The sequence below is a fragment of a genome, unplaced genomic scaffold, assembly GCF_019419815.1.
Source record: "Pyrus x bretschneideri cultivar Hongxiangsu unplaced genomic scaffold, Pyrus_bretschneideri_v1 Contig9, whole genome shotgun sequence".
Taxonomy (NCBI): Eukaryota; Viridiplantae; Streptophyta; class Magnoliopsida; order Rosales; family Rosaceae; genus Pyrus; species Pyrus x bretschneideri.
The window spans coordinates 1,246,615-1,268,804 of NW_025999831.1; the positions used below are offsets into that span (position 1 = coordinate 1,246,615).

General features: G+C 34.1%; 1 protein-coding gene across 1 annotated transcript; it reads right to left on the reverse strand.

Moving 5' to 3' along the window:
* Positions 1 to 11,694: 11,694 nt before the first annotated feature.
* Positions 11,695 to 14,211, reverse strand: TFL1 (protein TERMINAL FLOWER 1-like). Its single transcript, NM_001302315.1, is given in 4 exon segments — positions 11,695 to 12,010; positions 13,044 to 13,084; positions 13,765 to 13,826; positions 13,979 to 14,211. Coding segments are annotated over 4 exon segments (519 nt in total). The 5' UTR covers positions 14,177 to 14,211; the 3' UTR covers positions 11,695 to 11,792.
* Positions 14,212 to 22,190: the final 7,979 nt, after the last annotated feature.

Below are 22,190 nucleotides of genomic sequence, written 5' to 3' on the forward strand. Positions count from 1 at the left end.
TCTCTGATTTTAATATTTCATCCTAAAATGGAGGAGTTATTTCATGACGTCCCTTTACTTTTATTTGCTTCTTTTTGTTTAATATAATTTTGTGAGATATTAATATCTCATCCTAAAATGGAGGAGTTATCCACCACGTCCCTTTACATTTTTTTTATTTTTTCAAATATATTTTTCTGTTCAGCATGGTTTTTTATGAGTTTATTCTCGTTTTCTGTTTTTTTCTTTCTAATTTGGTTGTGAAGGAAACATGAAAACATAAATATTAAAACTTGAAAACAGATCTAAAATATAGCAATAACCGTACTAATCAAAATGGAAGCATAAATATTCTATGTAATATTTGTTAAAATTCATGCATCAATAAATTAAGGTGAATAAAAGAGAAAAATAACTAAAAAAGAAACCCGGTAGTCTAAATTTTTTGGGTAAAGTACAAAAAATTACCTCAATTATTGGTGTCACGACACTTTCATACCTCATCTTTTAAAATTGACAATGTCATACCTCATCTTACGAATTTGTGTCAATGTTATACCTTCCGTTAGCTTGGCCGTTTATTTCTCAGTTAAATTCTGACGTGGCTTGATCTGTGACCCATTTTTATTAAAAACAAAAAAAATCATTTAATATTATTAAAATATTAAAATAATAATAATAAAGTACATAAAAAAACAAAAAAAAAAACCTCTCATTTCGTGCATCTCCCCTCTCTCTCTTCCCTATCATCTTTTGGCAACCCAGAAAAGAAGAAGGAGAAAGAAGAAGAAGAAGAGGAAAAAAAAAAAAAAAAACCCAAACCAAACCAAACCCAGTTCATCCCCCCTCCCTCCACCACAAACCCAACCCCCTGCAACCTAGAAATGACACACCCCGACCGAGATCAGGGCGTGCTGGCCGTCACGCGAAGGCGACGTAGCCATGTGCTCAGTGCGGAAGCTAATAGAATAGTAATATAAAAGTACGAATAATTAAAAACTAGCATACAACAGTTAAAAATAAAGAGTGCTAGCGTAAGTGAGACGCTAAGTTCAGAGCAATAAGTCTACAGCAGTCCAAATTAAAATGATGCGACAACAGTGCACCCGAAGGTGACCCTACATTGGTGAGTGTCTGTCAGAAGCGCCGGGAAGCCCTCTGGGAAACCACCAAACCTGCTAAGCAATTAGAACCTGGAGGGGCGCAAAACAAAAGCGTGAGTGGGCAAAAACAAAGCTCTTTGAAAACCATTTAGTAAAATACATTCTAACCCCTCGCCGTAAAACCTGTATACTTCCCAGAAAATAAACATACGTACATATAAATATATATACCAATCATGCCTCAAGATATGCCATGCCAAATCTCACAATGAAATGCAAGTGCTCAGGTGAAAAAAAATCATATTGACAACATATAATCTGGCGGCCGGAGTCACCTAACGTGACCTATACGGCTGCATATATAAACATAGAGCTCAAATCTCAAACTCAATAACTGAACCTGCCCACGAGTCGGAACCACCTAAAGTGGTCTATACGACAGGCCTGGGTGTAACATATATATACGCTCTAGTGCTACGATCACATGAAGGCTGTGCGAATAATCGCGAGTCACCTACGAGTCGGAACCACCTAATGTGGTCTGTACGACAGGACTGTGCACCTAACTTGGATCCAAGCCGAGCGTGTGGTGCGGGAGGTGAACATCACGTGAAGGACTGTGTCCTACTCTGGGCGGGAGCACTAACACCGGGGGTGCAGGTTATGAGCTCTCTAAGCATCTCAAACCACTACTGAATGCAAATATGAAATAATGCTTACCTGGCACTTACCTGTGCATCCACAGCACCCGAATATGCATATGTACATGTATGCAACTAATAATGCACGTAATGATGCATAAACAATAATAATATGGTGCATGGCATAAAACAATTAACCCTTTTTAACAATTTCTGGGAAAATATAAGTATATAGGTATATACGGAAAATCAAAAGCCCACTCACTGGTATGTGGAAGGGTCGTAACCCCCCTGCCTCGAGTGACCACGCTCGTCCTCGGGATACGTCTCACCTATATGCGAAAATACTATAAAAACGTTAATTTTAAAGCACATAACCTTCCTTTCGTAATAACTTCTCATACATTGCTCAAAATGGACAATTGAATATAACAACGTGCTCTACACAACCTCAGGATCACACCCATATTTTTAGAAAAATTTTCCACCGCCGCACGCGCCCCCACGCGCCGGCCACGCTCAGGCACGTGCCTGGCATGCTGACGGCGTCAACTAACGCCGTGAGGAATATTCCGTTAGTTCTAACGGATTCCGTCAACGGCGTCAGGAATATTCCGTCAGATTTGACGGAATATTCCGTCTCCTTCCCCGGCGAACCTCCGGTGACGTCGCCGGCGCCGGAAACTGGAAAATCTTCTAACTTCGTTTTCTCTCTCGTTTCTCAACCATTTTCCACGATTCTTGCATCAAATTGAAGCCTAGAACTAGTAGAACAACGATATAACACTTTTAAGGCCTAAAAATCACGAGATCTTACCTGTCCACACAATCCAAAACCGGCCAACTTCGAACCAGGCGATTCCGACGTCAAAACTCTTCGAACGAAGCACTCCGAGGCTCCTTGGGACCTCAACAAGTCACCTATGAGCTTCAAAATCCCAAAAACGTGCTAGATTACTTTTGCATGAATAGTACCCCAAACTGGTTTCGTGAAAACGACGTGAAAACAGTGGTTTTCTTACCTGAAAATGGCACGACTGGACTCCTCCCAGCCTCACGAGCTCGAAGGTGGTCATGTGTCCGTACGTTTTCAGAAGGAAGAGGAAGGAAAGAGGACTCGGGAGAGATAGACAAGGAAAGGGACAGGGACAGGTGCAGGTGTGGGGGTGTGTGTGTGGCCCAAAGACATGCCAACACAACACAAAAACAACCAAAATACGTAACAAAATCGAACTAGGGGCAAAACAGTCTTTTCACACGTACGTTTTCGATAATTTCGGGACGGGATGTCACAAGAAAGGAGGAGGAAAAAGAAGGAAAAAAAAAAAAAACCCCAACCTAACCCGAAGGAGGAAGAAGAAGAGGGAAGAAGAAGAAGAAGAAGAAGAAAGAAGAAGAGGAAGAAGAAGAAGGGAAACCCCCCCCAACCTGCAGAAGAAAAAAAAAAGAAAACAACAACGGGAAACCTGTCCCCCCCACCCACCCTAAACCCTAAACCCTAAACCTGTCCCCCCCACCCACCCAACCTGCAGAAGAAGAAGAAGAAGAAGAAGAAGAGGGAAGCAAAAGAAGAGAGAAGAAAAGAAAAAAAAAAAAAAAAAACAACGGGAAACCCGTCCCCCCCCCCACCCGCCCACCCAACCTGCAGAAGAAGAAGAAGAAGAGGGAAGAAGAAGAACAGAGAAGGAAAAAAAAAAAAATACCTAGTTCGTCTGTCCCCCCCCTCCCCCCATTTTCTCCTTGCCTAGGAGAATAGGTTTGGCGAAGGTTTCCTGATTCCACCTCAACGGGATCTGGGTTTTTTTTTTTTTTTTTTTTGGGTTGTAGGTAGTGGGTGCGAGGTTGGGTGCAAAGGGTGGGGTGCGAAGGTGGGGAGGTTAGGTGCGTGGGTGCGGGGAGCAGGGAAAACAAATTGGTTTTTTTTTTTTTTTTCCTCTTCTTTTTTTCTGGGTTGCAGTTCCAGAAAAGGGAAGAAGATGAAGATGGGAAAAAGGGAGAGAGGGGGGAAGGGACGAACTGATGTTGGGTTTTTTTTTTTTTTTAATAACTTTTCTTTATTATTTTAATATTTAAAAAATATTAAATGATTTTTTTTAGTTTTTAATAATTTTTTAATAAAAAATGGGTCACAGATCAAGCCACGTCAGCATTTAACTAAGTAATAAACGGCCAAGGTAACGGAAGGTATAATATTGACACAAATTCGTAAGATGAGGTATGACATTGTCAATTTTAAAAGATGAGGTATGAAAGTGTCGTGACACCAATAGTTGAGATAGTTTTTTGTACTTTACCCAAATTTTTTTGAGGCACTTTCCCATCGATATCCATTTAAAAAACCAAACGATAACTGCTCATAACTACTAACTTTTAACTTGTTTTATCTTTAATTTGTTTTTATTGCCTTTATCATTTATCTCTCTCTCTCTTCTCCATAATTGCTAACTTTTAGAGGATAATTATCATGATTTTTTTATATTTTAATTACCAAGTTTTGTTTCCAATATAGTTTCTGATAAGTTAATTTGTTTTTTACATTTTTGTCCTCATTTTTTGGATTTGGATTGTGAAGGAAACATAGGGATATTCTTGGCATTTTGGAATGCTTGATCAAACTGGGGCTCTCACTTATATATACTAGCATTTGCTTATACACTTTGTATGTATGGACACATTGCTTTAGAAAATGAGAAGGAGAGAGAGGGAGAGAGAGAGAACATGGAGGGAATAGGAGGTTTTTGTTTTCGGTTTTTTTTTTAAATATTGGAGGTATTTTAACATCATTTGTAGGTGCGGCTTCAATAAAAAACAATAAATTTTGGACCTGTGAAATTACATTATTGCCCATCATTTTTTTTTTGTGTGATAGAATGCTAAGTAATCTTTTCATCCTCTTTTGGTTGATAAAGAGGGTTTCATTAATTAATAGAGATTATATAAACATAGGGATATTCTTGGCATTTTTGAATGCTTGATCAAATTGGAGCTCTCACTTTATATATACTAGCATTTGTCTACACACTTTGTATGTATAAACACATATTTTTAGAAACTGAGAAGGAGAGAGAGCGAGAACGTGGGTGGAGTGGGAGGTTATTTTTTTTTAAATTTTTTATAGTGGATGTATTTTAACATCACTTGTAGGTGAGACTTCAATAAAAAACAGTAAAATTTGGACATGTGAAATTACATTATTGCCCATCATTTTTTTTGTGTGATAGAAGACTAAGTAGTATTTTCACCCTCTTTTGGTTGACAAAGAGAATTTCATTAATTAATAGTGATATATATATATATATAAACTTTTATTTTAAGGAATTGTTATTGGCATTCCAAAAATCTTATTCTACACTCCAAACTTTCTATATTTGGAAAGAAAATACAGTTGTGAGGAGTATAGAATGAGATTTTTGAAGTGCCAATAACACTTCTCTTATTTTATTATTATTTTATAACTTTTACTTTATTTTTAGTATAAAAAACTAATATAAGATTCCAAAACCTAAAATTGAGTCCAGAACCTAAAATTAAACTAAGTAAAATTTCAAGACTATTACTACAATTAAGCCTATAAATTAATACGACCAATTTAATTCCCCTCATTGATTAATTGCTACAACAAGATGATGTTGTACCAATTGTAATTCACTTTCTCTCAATGAGTCCATTTGGTCAAAGGTATTTCCGATATTTGTAAGGTTTTGATACGATCGATTTTTTTGTGAAAATTTCATAAAAATCAGAGAAAGATGGAAACGAGAACTTCAACTTATATCGAAGCAACTCTTAAACTTCGACTAAAATCAATAGATTTCATCGATATTATTAGGATATTGGTTAACATTTCCTAAAGTTTTATTTTAAATTCATGTTTTTGAGCAAATTTTCATAATTTTCAGCGAAGGCAATCGATATTTTCACCGACACTGATATTTTAAACACTGGTTAGAATAAATCAAAGATGGAGGGAATTTAAAATTTTACTAAATAATTTTTCCTTAAAAATAAGTTACTAAATAATTTAAATCTAGTCTAACAAATTCCAAATTTGAAATGATGGGAATTTGTTTTCTTGGCTCGTAACTAGATTTAGCATGAAATGGACAAAAAAAATCTCCAGCCATGATCCGGCTAAAAAGATTCACCTGCTTTGGGCCACACAATTCAATCCAGGGAGCCTACGGCTACTTTTTCTGTGGGGCCCAGCCTGCTTGCTCCGGACCACGTACGTAACGAAAAGCAAGGCGCGCTGGCATCATACCTTTTTTTGTCAGAAAACCGAATAAAAGGATTTTTTTTTAATTTGTTTTTTAAGAAAAAGTCAAAAATTAAAAAACCTAAAACCTAAAAAATAATGTCTATATGAAATGAGGATTATCTTCGAATACGATTTACGATGAATGAATACGATTAAAAAAATCGTTGAATTCTCATAAAAAGGATTCTCGTTCATCTATGTGTACCACACAGACTAGTACCACATATTTCTACAAACACATCCACACTTATTTCATTCAAAGATTTCCTACAAATTCTCTACTTAAACATTATGGTGGCAGTAGGGGCGGTGGTAGCACGAACAATGTCAGGTTTTTTGTTGTTGTTTTTCAAACTCCTACTCTCGTGAAAATTTAGAAATAACAATTATCCAAAGAATTTAAATGCGATGACAAATTGAAAATTATAAGGCGAGCCAAGCTCGTTCATTGGACTTCACCTTGAACAAAGGCCTCTTCATAAAAAACATGTCCTATAAAATCATGCTATTTATATAGCCGATTGAGGCGCGATCTTTTAAGGCCTCTTCACACGGAGTTCTAGCAATCAGAACATCTCCAAAATGTCTTGCATGAATTTTGGGAAATTTAAGGTATGTTTAGTACTTTAATTGAATCTAACTTTTTAGATTCGAAAAACACTTATTAAATTTTACATCTTAAATACTTGTTTGATAGAACTGTTTTAAAAAACTAATATCAAAATTAACGTGAAAATTAACAAACTTCTACAAAAACAAAAAAGATAAGGTTTTAGAGTTTTTAAACTCTAAATCCACTATGATCTCTCCTCTCTTCTCATCCCCAATTTTTTTTCTCTCTTTATCCTGTTGTACTATCTAATCCTCCAAATGTCTCTCTCCTCTCTTTTTCTCTTTCCTCCCTCCTCCCTCGAATCTCTCTCATCCCGAATCTTCCTCATTTCTTTCTCTCCTCCCCTCCTCCCACTTTGTCTGTCAAATTGAATTGTATAATAACTTTTGAATCGATGGGAAATTGTTGTAGGATAGTTTTTCTTTTCTTTCTAATTATTAAAATATGAAAACAATTTTGAATCTCATAACGAACAAGTTTTTGGATCTTAAAAAAAAATTATTCTTAAAATATGTTTTTAAGAAATGTTTTAAGAAATTCTGACATTTTTTTTATACGATACCAAGTAGACCCTTAAAATGCTGCGACAGTTTCGTGATAATTGTTTATATACATAGGATGATTTTTTACATAGCGAAATTCGCATCACAAATCAAAAGCTGTAAATAAAAGTTTTTCATTTTGGTAAAATTCGATTGTTGAGCTTTCACAAGATATTTTCCATGCAGAGTAAAGTATATCTTATAACTCATTTGAATTGATCCTTCCATTTATTAAGTTGTACAGGAACCTTCTATTTGAATTGATCTTAAAACAGAAGGGGAAAAAATTAGAAATTTTAATGAAAAATTCTCGGTACTATTTATTTTAATGAAAAATCATATTTTTACATAAAAAATTAATTCTGGCATTATTTACTTTATCATTTATTTTGTCCTTATTGTTAAAATTTAAAATTTTTAAATATTTTTTTATTAATTTTTAAAAAAAAAATTATTATGGCGGTCTAGAATGTAGCTCTAGTTTCTCATCCTAACCTTTCTACTTTTCCACGCTCTCTTTACTTTTCCTCTTACACTGTAGCTAAAGGCTTGTACGATGTTGTATCATTAGGGTGGCAACTTTTCTCCATATCAATTGAGTTCTTACTTCAAGTATTTCTAAACAGATTCATACATACATACATATACATACATATATATATATATATATGTTCCGAACCTTTTCATTTGGTCATTCTCATTCAATTTTTTATTTTCTCTTTTATTTTACGATGTTGTATAATGATCAAAACTGTTTATTTTGGGTAAAAGTTGAAAAAGTAAAACAAGAAGATTTGAGAAGATTACTCGCATCCTCATGTACCTATTAACAAAATTTGCTTCATCAATAAAAACAGACTGAAAAGCCAATTTGGTATTTTATCACGAAATAAAATCATAGACACTAATATAATTTACCACAAACCAAATTTGTTGTTTTTTTTTTATTCTTAACCATCAAAACATAACCTTTCACTTCCTCTTTATTTTTTTTATTTTTTTATTTTTTTATTCACACACACGTGGACTACATTCTAGCCAATAATTTATCCCTTACATAAATGTACCAATACCCCATAGAAAACCACGTACTTAATTATCTGTTCTTTTACAAGATTGGACTGGACTAGACGTGGTGTGACTGCACGGTGTCAAATCCTACATATTTGTTCTTGAAAATAAACGTGCAAAATATGAAACCCTAACTGGACGAGTTAAAGCCATTACTCAGAGGGCCTTCTACTTTTCCAGTTGAAATGGAAGCCAAAAACCTAAAAAGACAGATAATGGGATAATTACTTTGGTTGGTTCTTCCTCCACCCCACAAGTGGACGAGGAAAAGTCAGTTCTCAGAGGGTTCTTAATTGTCTTTGCAGTTAAAAAAGATAATTAAGAACCCTATAAAATATGATCAGATGCAACTTATTGAAACATTCAGAAAATATGACATAAAATCTGACTGAAGACCCAGAAATTACACACAGCAGGAGTACCTGCTCTCTCTCTCTCTCTCTCTCTCTTAATTAACTTGTGGAGTTTATTCTTGTTACATGTAAGCAATTGTGGCCTAATGGGGAGGACATTAATTAAACACAAATTTATTCAAGGGACATTTTAAATGTGATCCCTAACTATTAATATTATTTGATTAAAACTTTGTTGGTTTTTAATTTTTGATCGAAATCCTTGAAATTAATGTGATAATGTATTTCTATGTAGGTTACTATATTTTTTTAATTAAAAATTAAAATTTATAGTTGTTTGTATTAATGAGAAATAAAAAACCCATAATTTATGGATTAAATTTATTAAAATATAAATTATACTCTCCAATATGTTGTGTGTATGTATGTATATATATATATGTATGTATGTATGCATATAAACATGGGTACATTCATGAAAATTAACAAAAAAATTATTGCACCAAAATATGGTACATTCTTCAGAATCACAAAAAAAAAAAAAAAAAGATATTAGGCTTAATAACAGTAGTAAATTTCTTTGATTAAACTTGACATGGATACATTCTCCAATCAAGAAAAAGAATGTACCCATATAAGTTTAAAAATGGATTAGAAAAAAGAATTGAATAGAGTTTATATATATATATAAATATATATATATATATATATATAAATATATATATATATATATATATATATATATAAAGGTACATTTTACATACAATGAATTGGTATATTTAAGAACTGGTACATTTTAATATTAAAAAAATTAAAAAATTACATGAATGGGTACATATAATGTCACATCCCGGCTCGGGGCGGATCACTTCCTGGGCCTGCTCCACCACCGTAGCACGATATTGTCCGCTTTGGGCCCCGACTATGCCCTCACGGTTTTGTTTTTGGGAACTCACGAGCAACTTTTCAGTGGGTCACCCATCATGGGATTGCTCTAGCCCCATTCTCACTTAACTTCGGAGTTCCTACAGAACCCGAAGCCAGTGAGCTCCCAAAAGGCATTGTGCAAGGTAGGGATTGGAATATACATTTAAGGATCACTCCCCTGGGCGATGTGGGCTGTCACAATCCACCCCCCTTAGGGGCCCGACGTCCTCATCGACACACACGCGGCCAGGGTTAGGCTCTGATACCAATTTGTCACATCCCGGACCAGGGCGGATCACTTCCCGGGCCCGCTCCACCACCGTAGCACGATATTGTCCACTTTGGGCCCCGACCACGCCCTCACGGTTTTATTTCTGGGAACTCATACGAGAACTTTCCAATGGGTCACCCATCTTGGGAGTGCTCTCACGCGCTACTCGCTTAACTTCGGAGTTCCGATGGAACTCGAAGCCAGTGAGCTCCCAAAAGGCCTCGTGCTAGGTATGGATGAGAATATACATTTAAGGATCACTCCCCTGAGCGATGTGGGATGTCACATATAAGATTAAAAAATTAGAAACCTTTTTATAAAAAATAAGGGATACAAACTTATTCTAATATTTTTTTTTTATTTTGGAAATGTCTTTAATTGAAAATTGGTTAAGAGTTCAATAAATGTGTGAGATTAAAATCCTAAATCAATTAGGGTTTTTTTTATCAACACCCCACATATTGTTGAATACACCCCACATAAATATGTATTATTAAATCACTCATGTATATTAACATGAAATGACTATTTAGCCCCAAAAAATTTAAAAGAAATTTAATACAAAAATTATTTACTAATATGAACCCTAACTCTAAATTTGTTGTCTAAACCCAAACCCTAAAATCTTAAAACCCCTAATTGACAAAAACCCCCAAACTGATAGAAACCTAAACCCCAAAAATAAAAAAAAGTTACGAATTCATAACTAGACATACTTCATTATAGATTTTGTAAGAACTACAACATTTTTTTGTTATCAAAATCTATAACTACTCCAAAAAAAAAAAAAAATTTGATTTCTCAAAAAAAAAAAAAAAAAAAAAGAATAAATCCATTATAATATAAAAAAAATTTTCTCTAAGTGATAAGCTTGGCAGTCGACACTACTTTCTTTTAAGTTTTGTACAGGAAAAAGAATTGAACCCATTATAATCTTCCCATTATGATTTTGGGAAAAAAAAATCCACACATATCCTATCATTCTTTTTTGGGTCAAAATTTTGTGAGAGTGACTTTAGAAGAGTAACAGAGAGGGATACAAATTTTGGATTTGTCCTCTACCAGTAAAATAAACCAACAATCGAATGTCATGTAGTTGACCTCATAATTAGCATTTACATGTTTAGTGAGAGTCTTGAAATTTGGAGGTGTGGTGAGAATGAACAATGAGAGAATGTTGAATGTATGTGAAAAATGTGCGGTGTATGTAGAAAGTTTGGGTGTGAGGGTAGTATAAGAAAGTATGTGGGGATGTACTAAGATAAATTTTGATTGAAAAAGTAGATGTGGGGTGTATTTACTATGAGGAGTGTATTCAACAATATGTGGGTTGTTAATAAAACAACCCATCAATTATTAATTTTTATTTTAAAAATTATGTAAATTCATTATTGTATTAATGCTAAGGAGTTTGATCAAAATCTGAAAACTAGTAAGATTTCAGTCAATGAACATTAGTAATTAGGAATTAGATACTAATTGTTCCTTTATTCAATCAACATACTTATGGATGGAGGAGTTTTGGGTGGAGGTAGATTGTCTGTCCTCCTTTTACCATGTCATTCTCATCCTCTTCTATTTGTGCGGTTACAATTAAGGCACGTCAATATTTTATATTCATACTGTTTTTTATCTTATTATCTCTATAAAAAAAATCAATATAAAATATTGACGTAACTTAACTATGATCGCATAATATAAAGGGATGGGAAGAGCATGGTAATGAAAGGATAGACAATGTGCCTCCGTTTTGAGTAGCCATTTAAGAACCCCATAAAATCTGATCAGATGCAACTTGAAACCTTCAGAAAATTCTATATAAATTCTGATTGGACAGCAAGAAAATTACTTAGTCAAACACACACAGTAGGAGTACCTTCTCTCTCTCTCTCTCTCTCTTAATTAACTTGTGAAGTTTATTCTTGTTACAGCATCATGAAAGTACGTAATAGTGGCCTAATAGGGAGAATATTAGTTAAGCACATTTATTTGATTAACATATATATGGATGTAGGAGTTTTGGGTAGCGACTGGCTAGCGTCTTCTAGCTGCACCTTCTCTCTGCGCATTGAAGTAAACGGCAGCGACAGGAAGACCCAGGTCATTTTCAGCCGCAAAGCTTCGAGTGCTGAAGCAATCCCTTGAGGAAGGTGGGTTGATTGATTGTCTTCGTTTCTGCTTGAAGAGAACAAACACAAACCTGTGGATGCCAATGTTGGGCCTTGGCATCTCGTAGCTCAGCGCCTCTCTTCCTGTTAATACAATTAATTAAAGGGTTCTTTACACATAAGACCTATGCAATTCCTGTTTCTTAAACAAAAACTCATCTAATATTATCAACATCCAAATAAAACACAAATGTAAAATATATACTACCATGTAGATAGATAGGTGACCTACTTTTTATTTTTTATTTTTTTATTTTATTTTATAGCAAACGATATTATTCATATTAAGGAGAACGAGGTGGGCTAAGCCCTCATAATAAGTTAACAATGATGTGATTCAAACTAGTCTTTGGCGAGAATCGTTAAGATCTCTCACTTACAAATGAAGATGAATGATACTAAATCATAATACTAAGTGGTAGATAAGTGACCTTTTATCACAAAAATATTTGTAATTTATGCCACAACAGTACCAATCATGTCAATCAAATAACATTCATATATTTTATAGGTAAATCATTTTGCATGTATTGTTTTATTATTATTATTATTATTATTATTATTATTTTAACCTAATTTACCTATATTTATATCCAAGAATCAATTAATATTCTTTTATTTTTTAGATAAATTATTTTGCATATATTATTACACATATACTAGACAATATTATTGTTAATATATATGCTAGATGAAGCCAAACACTGTGTATGTGTAAATATAAAATAATTAAAAAAAAAAATATATATATATATATATATATGAAAAATAGAGAGAAATTGTCTTTTCACTTTTTTTTTATTAACAAAAAGAATTTTGTTAATAAGTAGTTTAGATATGTGTGTAAATAATTTAGCTATATTTTGTACGTAGATTATTTTGGACATGTATTAGTCAATTGAAAGAAAAGGAAACACTAGTCACTTAGTACTACGGTCAAGTAGTGTTTTTTTTCACTTGTAAGTGAGATGTCTTAGGTTCAATTCTCGCCAAAGACGAATTTGAATCATATTATTACTAGCTTATTATGAAGCTAAGTCCACACCACTTACCCCTTAGTATAAATAATATTGTTTAAAAAAAAAAAACACTATGAATGCTCTTATGTAGGACTTACCAAATGCGGCATCTGTAGTGCCTGGAATGTCTGTCACAATCCTGTTTAGTTCAGATTAGAGAAATTTGTGTTAGTTTTGTACTTGACAACTTTCCCTCTTTTTATAGCTCTTTTTGTTTCATTTTCTCATATGAAAAAATAAATAAATAAACAAGGACAAAAATACGGTGCATAGGTGGTATAACAAGTACAGATCGCGCACTCTAATTTTTGTTAGTTTTGTACTTAACAATTTTTCCTTCTTTATAGCTCTTTACAGTTTGAAGTTTCGGTTGATGCTTAACAAGTACATAAGGACTCTGTAATATTGCCGACAGGTTTTTTCATCATCTTTTTGATGAAAATGCCTACATGTTTTTAGGGCTTTTGGAAATGATGGTACTTCATGAGAACACTGTAATTTTGTTTGTTTTGTACTTAACAATTTTCCCTTCTTCATAGCTCTTTACAGCATGAAGCTTTGATTGATGCTAAACAAGTACAGAAGGAGTCTCTAATATTGCCGACAGGTTTTTTCATCATCTTTTTTAAGAAAATGCCTACATGTTTCTAGGGCTTTTGGAAATGGTGGTACTTCATGAGAATCTAGGTTAACCTTCCACTTTAAAGCTAGGTTAAGTAATTTCACAGTGTGTAACCCAAAATAAATAAATAAAGAGAAAATAAATTCACAGTGCAGGTGCTCCGTTTAGATAAGGATCACTAGGTTCAGCGTATATACCAGTGCAGGTGCTCCCTTAGATAAGGGTCACTAGGGCCAGGACAATCTGGGTCCGTCATCACCTGCAAGATTAAGAAAACTTTCACAGGACTTCAAAACAATAACATCATCAAATTATATGCCATTAGGTGAGACTTAGGGTTAGGGAGTAATACAACGATGGTAAAACATAAACAAGAACTAATCAATTCATTAATAACAGAATAATATATACCAAAGTAAAGAAAGATCTCAACTCCCCTCCTTGAATCTCAACTCTAGGTTTGGCTGTGACAACAGAAGGAAAGAGCTCAAGTCCATTGCAGACTAGCTTGGTGTTGTAAGTGACAGACATGTGTGTTGTTGGAGTGAAGGAATCAAGAACATCTCCTATCACTCTCCCAACAACTAGAGGCTCCGGGACTCTTGCCATTTTAAGAGAAGAGAGTAGTACTTCTAATATTGCTTGGAAGTGGAATCCTTGTATGGTGTATTTATAGTGTTTTCATGTACACAGCGAGCTAATTACTTTAGATCTCTAGCTAATGTGTTTTGAGAGAAGAAGAGAAGAAGAATAGTGTATAGGAATATTAGAATATGGACGTCTAAAAGACATTGCTGGCAACTCTCCCCAACTCCCCACCCTTCTTTCTCTATGTCACATCAAGATTTTTTAGTGGTTTGCTTCCATTCTTATATGTTTAATGGCTGAATTAAATTGAGTGTGTAAATCCCTTTTTGAGAGGACTCACTGTTGTAAAAATTAGAGTATTTAACTCAAATGTTAAGTGGTCAACTCTACATTCTAATTATATTTTTCTCTACTTGTAAGTGAAATATCTTAAGTTAAACTCTTACATGATGAGTTCGATATCAAATTATTGCTATCCTATTGTGTGGGCTAGACAAACTTCATCACACAATATCGTTGTGTGTATAAAAATAAAAAGAAAACTCAAAATTAAGTGACATGCTTGTATGCAAGAATATATACTGCTTATACTCACAACGTAATTAAAAATTAATCAGAGAAATGTTATACACATTTTATACACATAATGTATGCAAGAATTTTTTTTGATAACATTGTGGAGCCAAAAATAATTCTAACAATCCTGAAGACGACATGTGAATTTTTTCCCGAAGAAGACAATAATGCCCTCATTAAATGGGCAGGACCTCCAAATATTGCCACGTTCAACATCCATAGAGGCTTAAGTAGCTAACTATGACATCACCAAGCCCCTTTTATCGTGGATGGAAGAAAAGTCAAAGACATTAAAATATGATTAATTTGCTAAAAAAGAGGATTAATCATCTAACCCTATCATTAATATGTTCTTGATTGAATATCAACTCAAACAAGTAAGGAATCCTCATCACAATTAATCAATGATACATACCTTGTCATCCCAAGATATTATCTGCTAATTAATATCTTTGGGATTATTCTTTCCTCGTCTACCCTACGGATGACACTACCCAGTGGGAAGCTACCACGTGTAGGGCAAAACCCTACCATTTCCGCTGCCTCCCTATAAATAGCCCATCTCCACCATTTTTTTGGTAAGCTTTTGCTACACATACAAGCCCTAAAATTCTCTCTTTTTAGAGAAATTGACTTAGGCATGAAAGATCAATTGGCCATACCCTCCTCCCTCACCTCGTGGGCACGTGTGGCTTTGGCATTGATCAAATGTGTTTTTTTTTATCTTGTAGATATAAATTCGTCCTGATTGAAGATGATAGATTTTGTTACCACAAGATCGATAGATTTTGCTATCACAACATGCATATTATACTTATGTTTTGTGTGATCCAACCCTCTATATTTGTGTGTGCCTCCCATATTAATTGGGTCCCTTGGAATTTTTTTATTTTTTTGAAATAAACGATATTATCTACACTAATGAAAGGGGGTGAGCTTAGTTTCACAATTGGTTAGTAATAATATGGTCCAAATTTGTCTTTTGCGAGAATTGAACCTAAGACTTCTCATTTACAAATGAAGATGATTAATATTACTAGACCGTAGTACTAAGTGACGGGTCCCTTGGAATTAGTTCTTGATTGGTTGTAAACCTAATTATTGAATATTTTGATAAAAAAATAAGGCGGATAGTTTTCCTTAGTTAGGCCAGAAAATCATTATATAATCCTGCATGGTGGGGGTCCTTAATTTGTCATAGCTGTCAAGTCTTACCAATATTTTATAAAAATAACATAAAGTAATTAAAAGCAACAAATTGCCTAGAATTATTCCTGAACATTCACAATCTAATCAAGGAAAATCTTATCTTTTGCAGTTAGGGTAATGAAAAATTTGAAATGGAAATATACTGTTGAATGGATGCATAATGTACACGGGTTTTATCATTTTTTCAGAGATTCTGTCTCTTAAGAGATCTCTTTTAACTTTTTAAGAGATGAGTCACAAGAGAGCATAAAGGAACTCCACCTGCTCTCTGAGTGCCTGCTGCCAAGCTGCTAGTAGTGCTGAGAGGGCATCTCAATGACTCAAAGTAGCAAAAGCAGAGAATTCAAAGAACTTCCCAGATTGGCAATGAGAGGAGGAAGCGAATTTTCCATAACTAGCCAAATTAGTACTTTGTTTTGTATTTTTTTTCTGTATATCCCACCAGTACCTCATCTGGAAATGTTTTTACTTTCCATAACTTGAAGCCAAAGTACTTTTGTTTTTCTTTCTACTGCTTGCACCAGCACAGCACCACACCATGTTTTCTTTAATCCCTTTATTTCTTTGGTGGTTTAATTAATTAATTAATTAATTTCCTCTTTTTCTCCTCAGGATCGATTCTTTGCTATATTGTTCCCTGTGTTATATAATTACTTAAGTTGGAGGAGACCTTCATATAATTTATCACTATCTATACCTTTTTGTATGAATTATATGATGAACGTGTGGAACCGCAATCTGTCTTCTCGTCACATTCTAGTCACAATAACGGGACGTAAAAGGAACAGTAAATGGCAAAATGATTCTCTTAACTTAATGTAATGAAGAATGATTTAGGATTTAAGCCCAAAAAAAAAAATAAAAATTACGGTACTCTTTAAATAAAATGGTACTATACTATTATTTTAATAAAAGTATCTCATCAAAATTTTTTTTCACCATCTCATAAGAATTGTGAGGTATAGAATAATATTGTTCACTACTTTACCAATGTTGACGGAAGTTATTATTATTGAACATTATAAAATTACGTCACCCACTATTATTCCCAAAATGACCTTTAATATATGTATACATATGAAATTATAAAATTGTCTCTTAAAAATATAAACAAATAATAAGTAAATGAAAACCACTAAGGTCTGCAAATTCAAATAGAAACAACAAAAGTATCCAAATTCAAAAGAATTCGACAACAACAAATTCAAAAATACGATGGACAAATTCAAATGACCTACACACAAATTATTCTTCTACCTTTTAAAACCCCTTTGGGCATGGTCGGGGTACCTTTTTCTCTCGTTATCAATTGAATAATGGAAACATAATCTTCTACCTCTTCCGTAGAAGCGTCATCTTCCACCTGTTCAATGAAAAAGTCATCTTCTAAGTCCATTGATATTTTTTTTTACTTTCTTTGAACGAAAGGAGATGAAAACATGAGTTATGGTTTACGGTAGACAAATCATCTCCCACGCCCTTTTTTTTTTTAAATTGAGCAAAACAAGATAATTAATGTCCTTATCAGTCTTTTTGCAAATGGACAAAATTGTAATTAAAAATTCATTAAAAGGTGGTGGGAAGATAAGATATTAGGGTGGGAATAACATCACTCTTATTATTATTATTATGTTGTTGTTATTTTTTTTGTGTTTCTTACCTTCATGTTCAATAGGATGATAACATGACGTGAATATTCAATATCTGAAGTACAAGAAAGTAATGTCATCTTCATCCAAGGGCTAGGCCACTTTCAGTCCAGATTTGTGCAAAACTCTTCTCTAGTTAAAGGCCAAAAATGTCATGCTCAAGACCTGAGGACGGTGAAAAAATTAATCCCGCACCCAGTGTGAGAGTAAAAATGAAAATTAAAAAAAAAAACAATATACGGTGTTGAAAATAAATTCCACTCTTATAAAGATAACTCTTGTAATTCTTACAAGTGTACAAAAATAATAAAATCCTATCCCGCTCTTTTATAACAATTTCAATCCATTTGTTCTTCGTTAATCTTGTACGGAGCCTGCAAGGTCTAAAATGTAAAGCATGAGTGAAATCACAACTCAGTAGGGACATAAGTCTTATCAGTGATAAATGTTAAGGCTAACCAAGTGTGAGGCAACATGCAATTCAATTGGATAATGTTAGGATAACCAAATTTCTAAACCAAATTTGCAAACCAAGTTATGTGTCATGAATAAGAGATAAGCATGTTAACCGACAGTTAATTAATAATCCAATCATCTACAACCACATCATTTAGTTTGCAAATTTGGTTTAAAAAATTTGGTTTCCCTAGTATTACCCGATTTAATTGTATCATGTTATCAAATATTAACAACATAAATTATATTTTATGAATGTAACTCAATTTCAATTAGCCAACTCGTTAATCTATATAATAAACAAGCTGAGAGCTTTTACTTGACAAATAATTGAGACACAGAAAAAAAAAAATCTATATAATAAACAAGCGGACTTACACGTCCTATACCATGCATTTATCACTATATGGATGGTTTGAGTGCTCTATCATTATACAAATTAATCCATGTAACTCAATCATCTCAGTTAGCTTTTGTTAGTCATCTTGTTCTTCTTTCGATCACCAGAGTGTCTACTACTTCATACCAAACTGAGATTTTGTTTTTGCAGGAAAATCTCTTCTATGCAGTTCCCTCTGATGCAATGGAAACCTATAGAAAATCAATCGAATCTCATTTGGTTCAGTTTGAGGTAAATGCAATGTGCATTAGTGTTATTGATTAGGTGCTTCCTGTTTCTGGTTTCTCCAAGGATTTATCGTATTTACCAGAATATGCTCTCGTGTACAAGTATCCCACAAATGAACATGGCGATCTAATCCCCCACTTGCCAAATACCGACCATCAGAACTAACTGCTAGTGCTAAAACATGTTTACTATGCTGTTTAGCTCGACCTTGTGGATCCTTGACCCCATGGGACTTTAATACTGCATCACTAGGCCATAGATACTTTTCACTTTTCCCATAATTTCAATTTTGTTGTACTTGATGGTCCCTACGAGAGTTGGACTCCACCACACAAAAGGATATTTTCATATCCCCATCCCTATCTCGAATAAACAAATCAAATCCATCTGCTCCAATATGAAGTGATACATGCATATAATCAACGCATCATGATATCCACATTATCGAATATAACAAATAATATATCGAAGTTTCAATATAAATAGGTATACCACTTACAAACATACCAAGTATAATGTATACTTAAACAAGACAAATACCCTAATGTTGATAAGTTTTCCAAAAAAAACTCCTAACTGAATTCAAAACTAACGTTGTGCCCAAATGGCAAACTCCAGGACCATGAGAAAGCTCCTTGATCACTCCTCACGTCATGTATTTCTTCCGCTCTTTCTTCTCATCTTCTCTCTTTCATTCACTTTCCATCTCTACGTAAACCATTGAATGCTGCTTTATGGCCTAAATACTTTATACTACAAATGAAGAGGCCAACAGTACTAGCCTCTAATTGGTTGGCTTCGGTGGCTACAGATCAAAACGAAATGAACTATAATGACACTAATCTAGATCCTCCAACAAGCTAATGTGTGGTGATGTTAATCGACATTGGATTGACAAGTGGCTCCCCCATATATGAAGATATAATACAAGGCACGTCCAAATAGGTAGAGATAGTTATCATCTAAAATGGTTATGGAAGTCTATAATCACTATAATATTGCCACAACCCCTCAACCGACTCGTAAGTCTACAGGAATTTCTTAAAGGGATTTAATTGATAAGCTAAAGTAGATAGGCATGCTAACAACTACAAGGTTGTTTCGAACTTTCGATATCACGTAGCCTTTTCCAATAAATCCAATCAACTCAAGAAAACATATACATATATACATACTGTTGAAATCCCACGTCGGTTAGAGAAAGAAACAAATAGGAGTTTAAATATCTTAACCCTATTCTAACTAACACCAAGACTTTTTGTGATAAAATCTCACACCTAACGGATTGTGCAGGTGTTAATTACCAAGTTAGGGATGGTATCGATGTTGTTGGAGTTGGGCCCTCGGCCCGTCTCTCTGATAATTCAACATGGTATCAGAGCTAGGGAGCGGGCCTACTTTGTATTGCCACGTGATGGGTGGGTCCCCTTGGTCCCGCGCGATAATGGTGGGACCTTTGGCCCCGTGTGTAGGGTGAGTCCCCTTGGCTCCACGTGCTTGCCGATGTGTGGATCTCCCACGTGTGACTCACTAATTGAGTCCTATATGAGGGGGCGTGTTGAACTCCCACATCGGCTAGAGAAAGAAACAAAGAAGAGTTTAAATATCTTAACCCCACTCCAACTAATACCGAGACCTTTTGTGATAAAACTCCACATCTGACAGATTGTGCAAATAGTAATTACCAAGTTAGGGACAATATTGATGTTGTTGGAGTTGGGCCTTCAGCTTGTCTCTCTGATAATTCAACACATATGTGTAGATATATAGAACAACATATATATATATATATATAAAATAAAAATAAAATAAAAAATAATAAACATATATTATTCCAAATACGGGGTCTTAACCAAAATGAAATTATAATAAAAAGAATTAAGGCTAAATTTAGGCAAGGGCTGACTGCATACAACAGATCCCTTAGGCCATCTCCAACCGAAGGGTCCAGAGGGCCAGAGGGCCGAAAATAGCCCGAAAACCGCCTCTAACCGAGGGCTAGGCCAGAGGGCTGTGGAATTTGAGAAGGTCCCACGGAATCGGAGAGGGCTGGAGGGCTAGCTGCATGTAGCCAAACATTTAACAACATGAAACTTAAACAACATTTAAGTTATAGTTTTTAAATAATAAATTATGTTTGGCCCTATGGCCCTCTATTGGAGACGGTTTTTTTGTGATAAGGCTAAAACGAGCCCTCTGGCCCTTTGGCCATCGGTTAGAGACGGAAGCAAATATGACTTTGTACTGTTCATTAAAATATTAATATCTTGAAGAATCTTGAAGGGCCAGAAAATTAAAACGAGCCATCTAACCTGCCATCGGTTCAAGATGGCCTTAGCAGGCCCCAACAGACATCCCAAGTCAAGATGGAAAGGTTTAGTCCTGCATGGCTGGAAATCGAAAAACCTTAAAGTGTTTTTTAAAATATTAGTTTTCTAAGAGCTAGAACATATATAGTCAAGTCTACTTTTAACCCACCGTGACCGGAGATGATTTTAAAGTCACAGTAAAAGTTTACCATCCAAGGTTACACTATAATGTTAAGATTATAATTAATAACACAGAATGATATTGTTTTTTTTTATTTTTGTGAAGAATGACATTGTTATTTTGATGCAACGTGACCAAGGAAAAAAATAAACAAAGTTATTGTTGAAAGAACAAAAGTTATTCTTCAAAACCACAAGTTCTGCAGTTCATGAGAAATATGAGAAAGCATGAAAGTTAATTGATAATAAGATATGTGAACGAATACAAAAGGTCAAGATTACTTATTATAAAATGTAACTTAACCTAGAATTCATAAGGCTCACACACACACACACACACACACATATATATATATACACATGCACTTAATTAATGCTAATTATTAAAGGAAAACTAATGAAAAATATTTGAAAATTTTAAGTTCTAATAATAAGGGAAAAAAAAGAGGTAAAGTGAATAGTACCAGAAATGACTTTTTAGTGTAAAAATATGGTTTTTCGTTAAAGTGAATAGTACTGGAAGTTTTTCATTAAAATTCCCAATTATTAAATGAACAAATAAATTCAAATTAAAAATGAGTTTTTGTTTGGCAAAACTAATATTCAAAACAATTATCTTTTCGATTATCAAATCAGCTTGGAAGGAGAAGGAGAAGAAGATGGACAAGAAGGAGAAGGAGAAGATACATCCATGTACTGATAATGTGGGGTTGATCAACCGTGCAATAATGTGGGATTGATCAGAACTTAAGAGCAAAAGTCTACTAGTCATCATTATGGACCAAATTATTATCCTGGCTTGGTACAAGTTTGGGGTTGTTGAAATTATTTAAAAAGTTCGGTGTATTTCTTGCCGGATCTTTTTCTTGGATATTTTAGAAATTCTATTATTATGATCGTTCATCGTACATTGTATGTTTAAAAATTATTTGAAAATTTAAAATTAAATATAAATAATACTTAATGAAAACTAACAGTACGATATATGATGAACGATCACTATCGTGGGATTCATAAGAAAATGATCC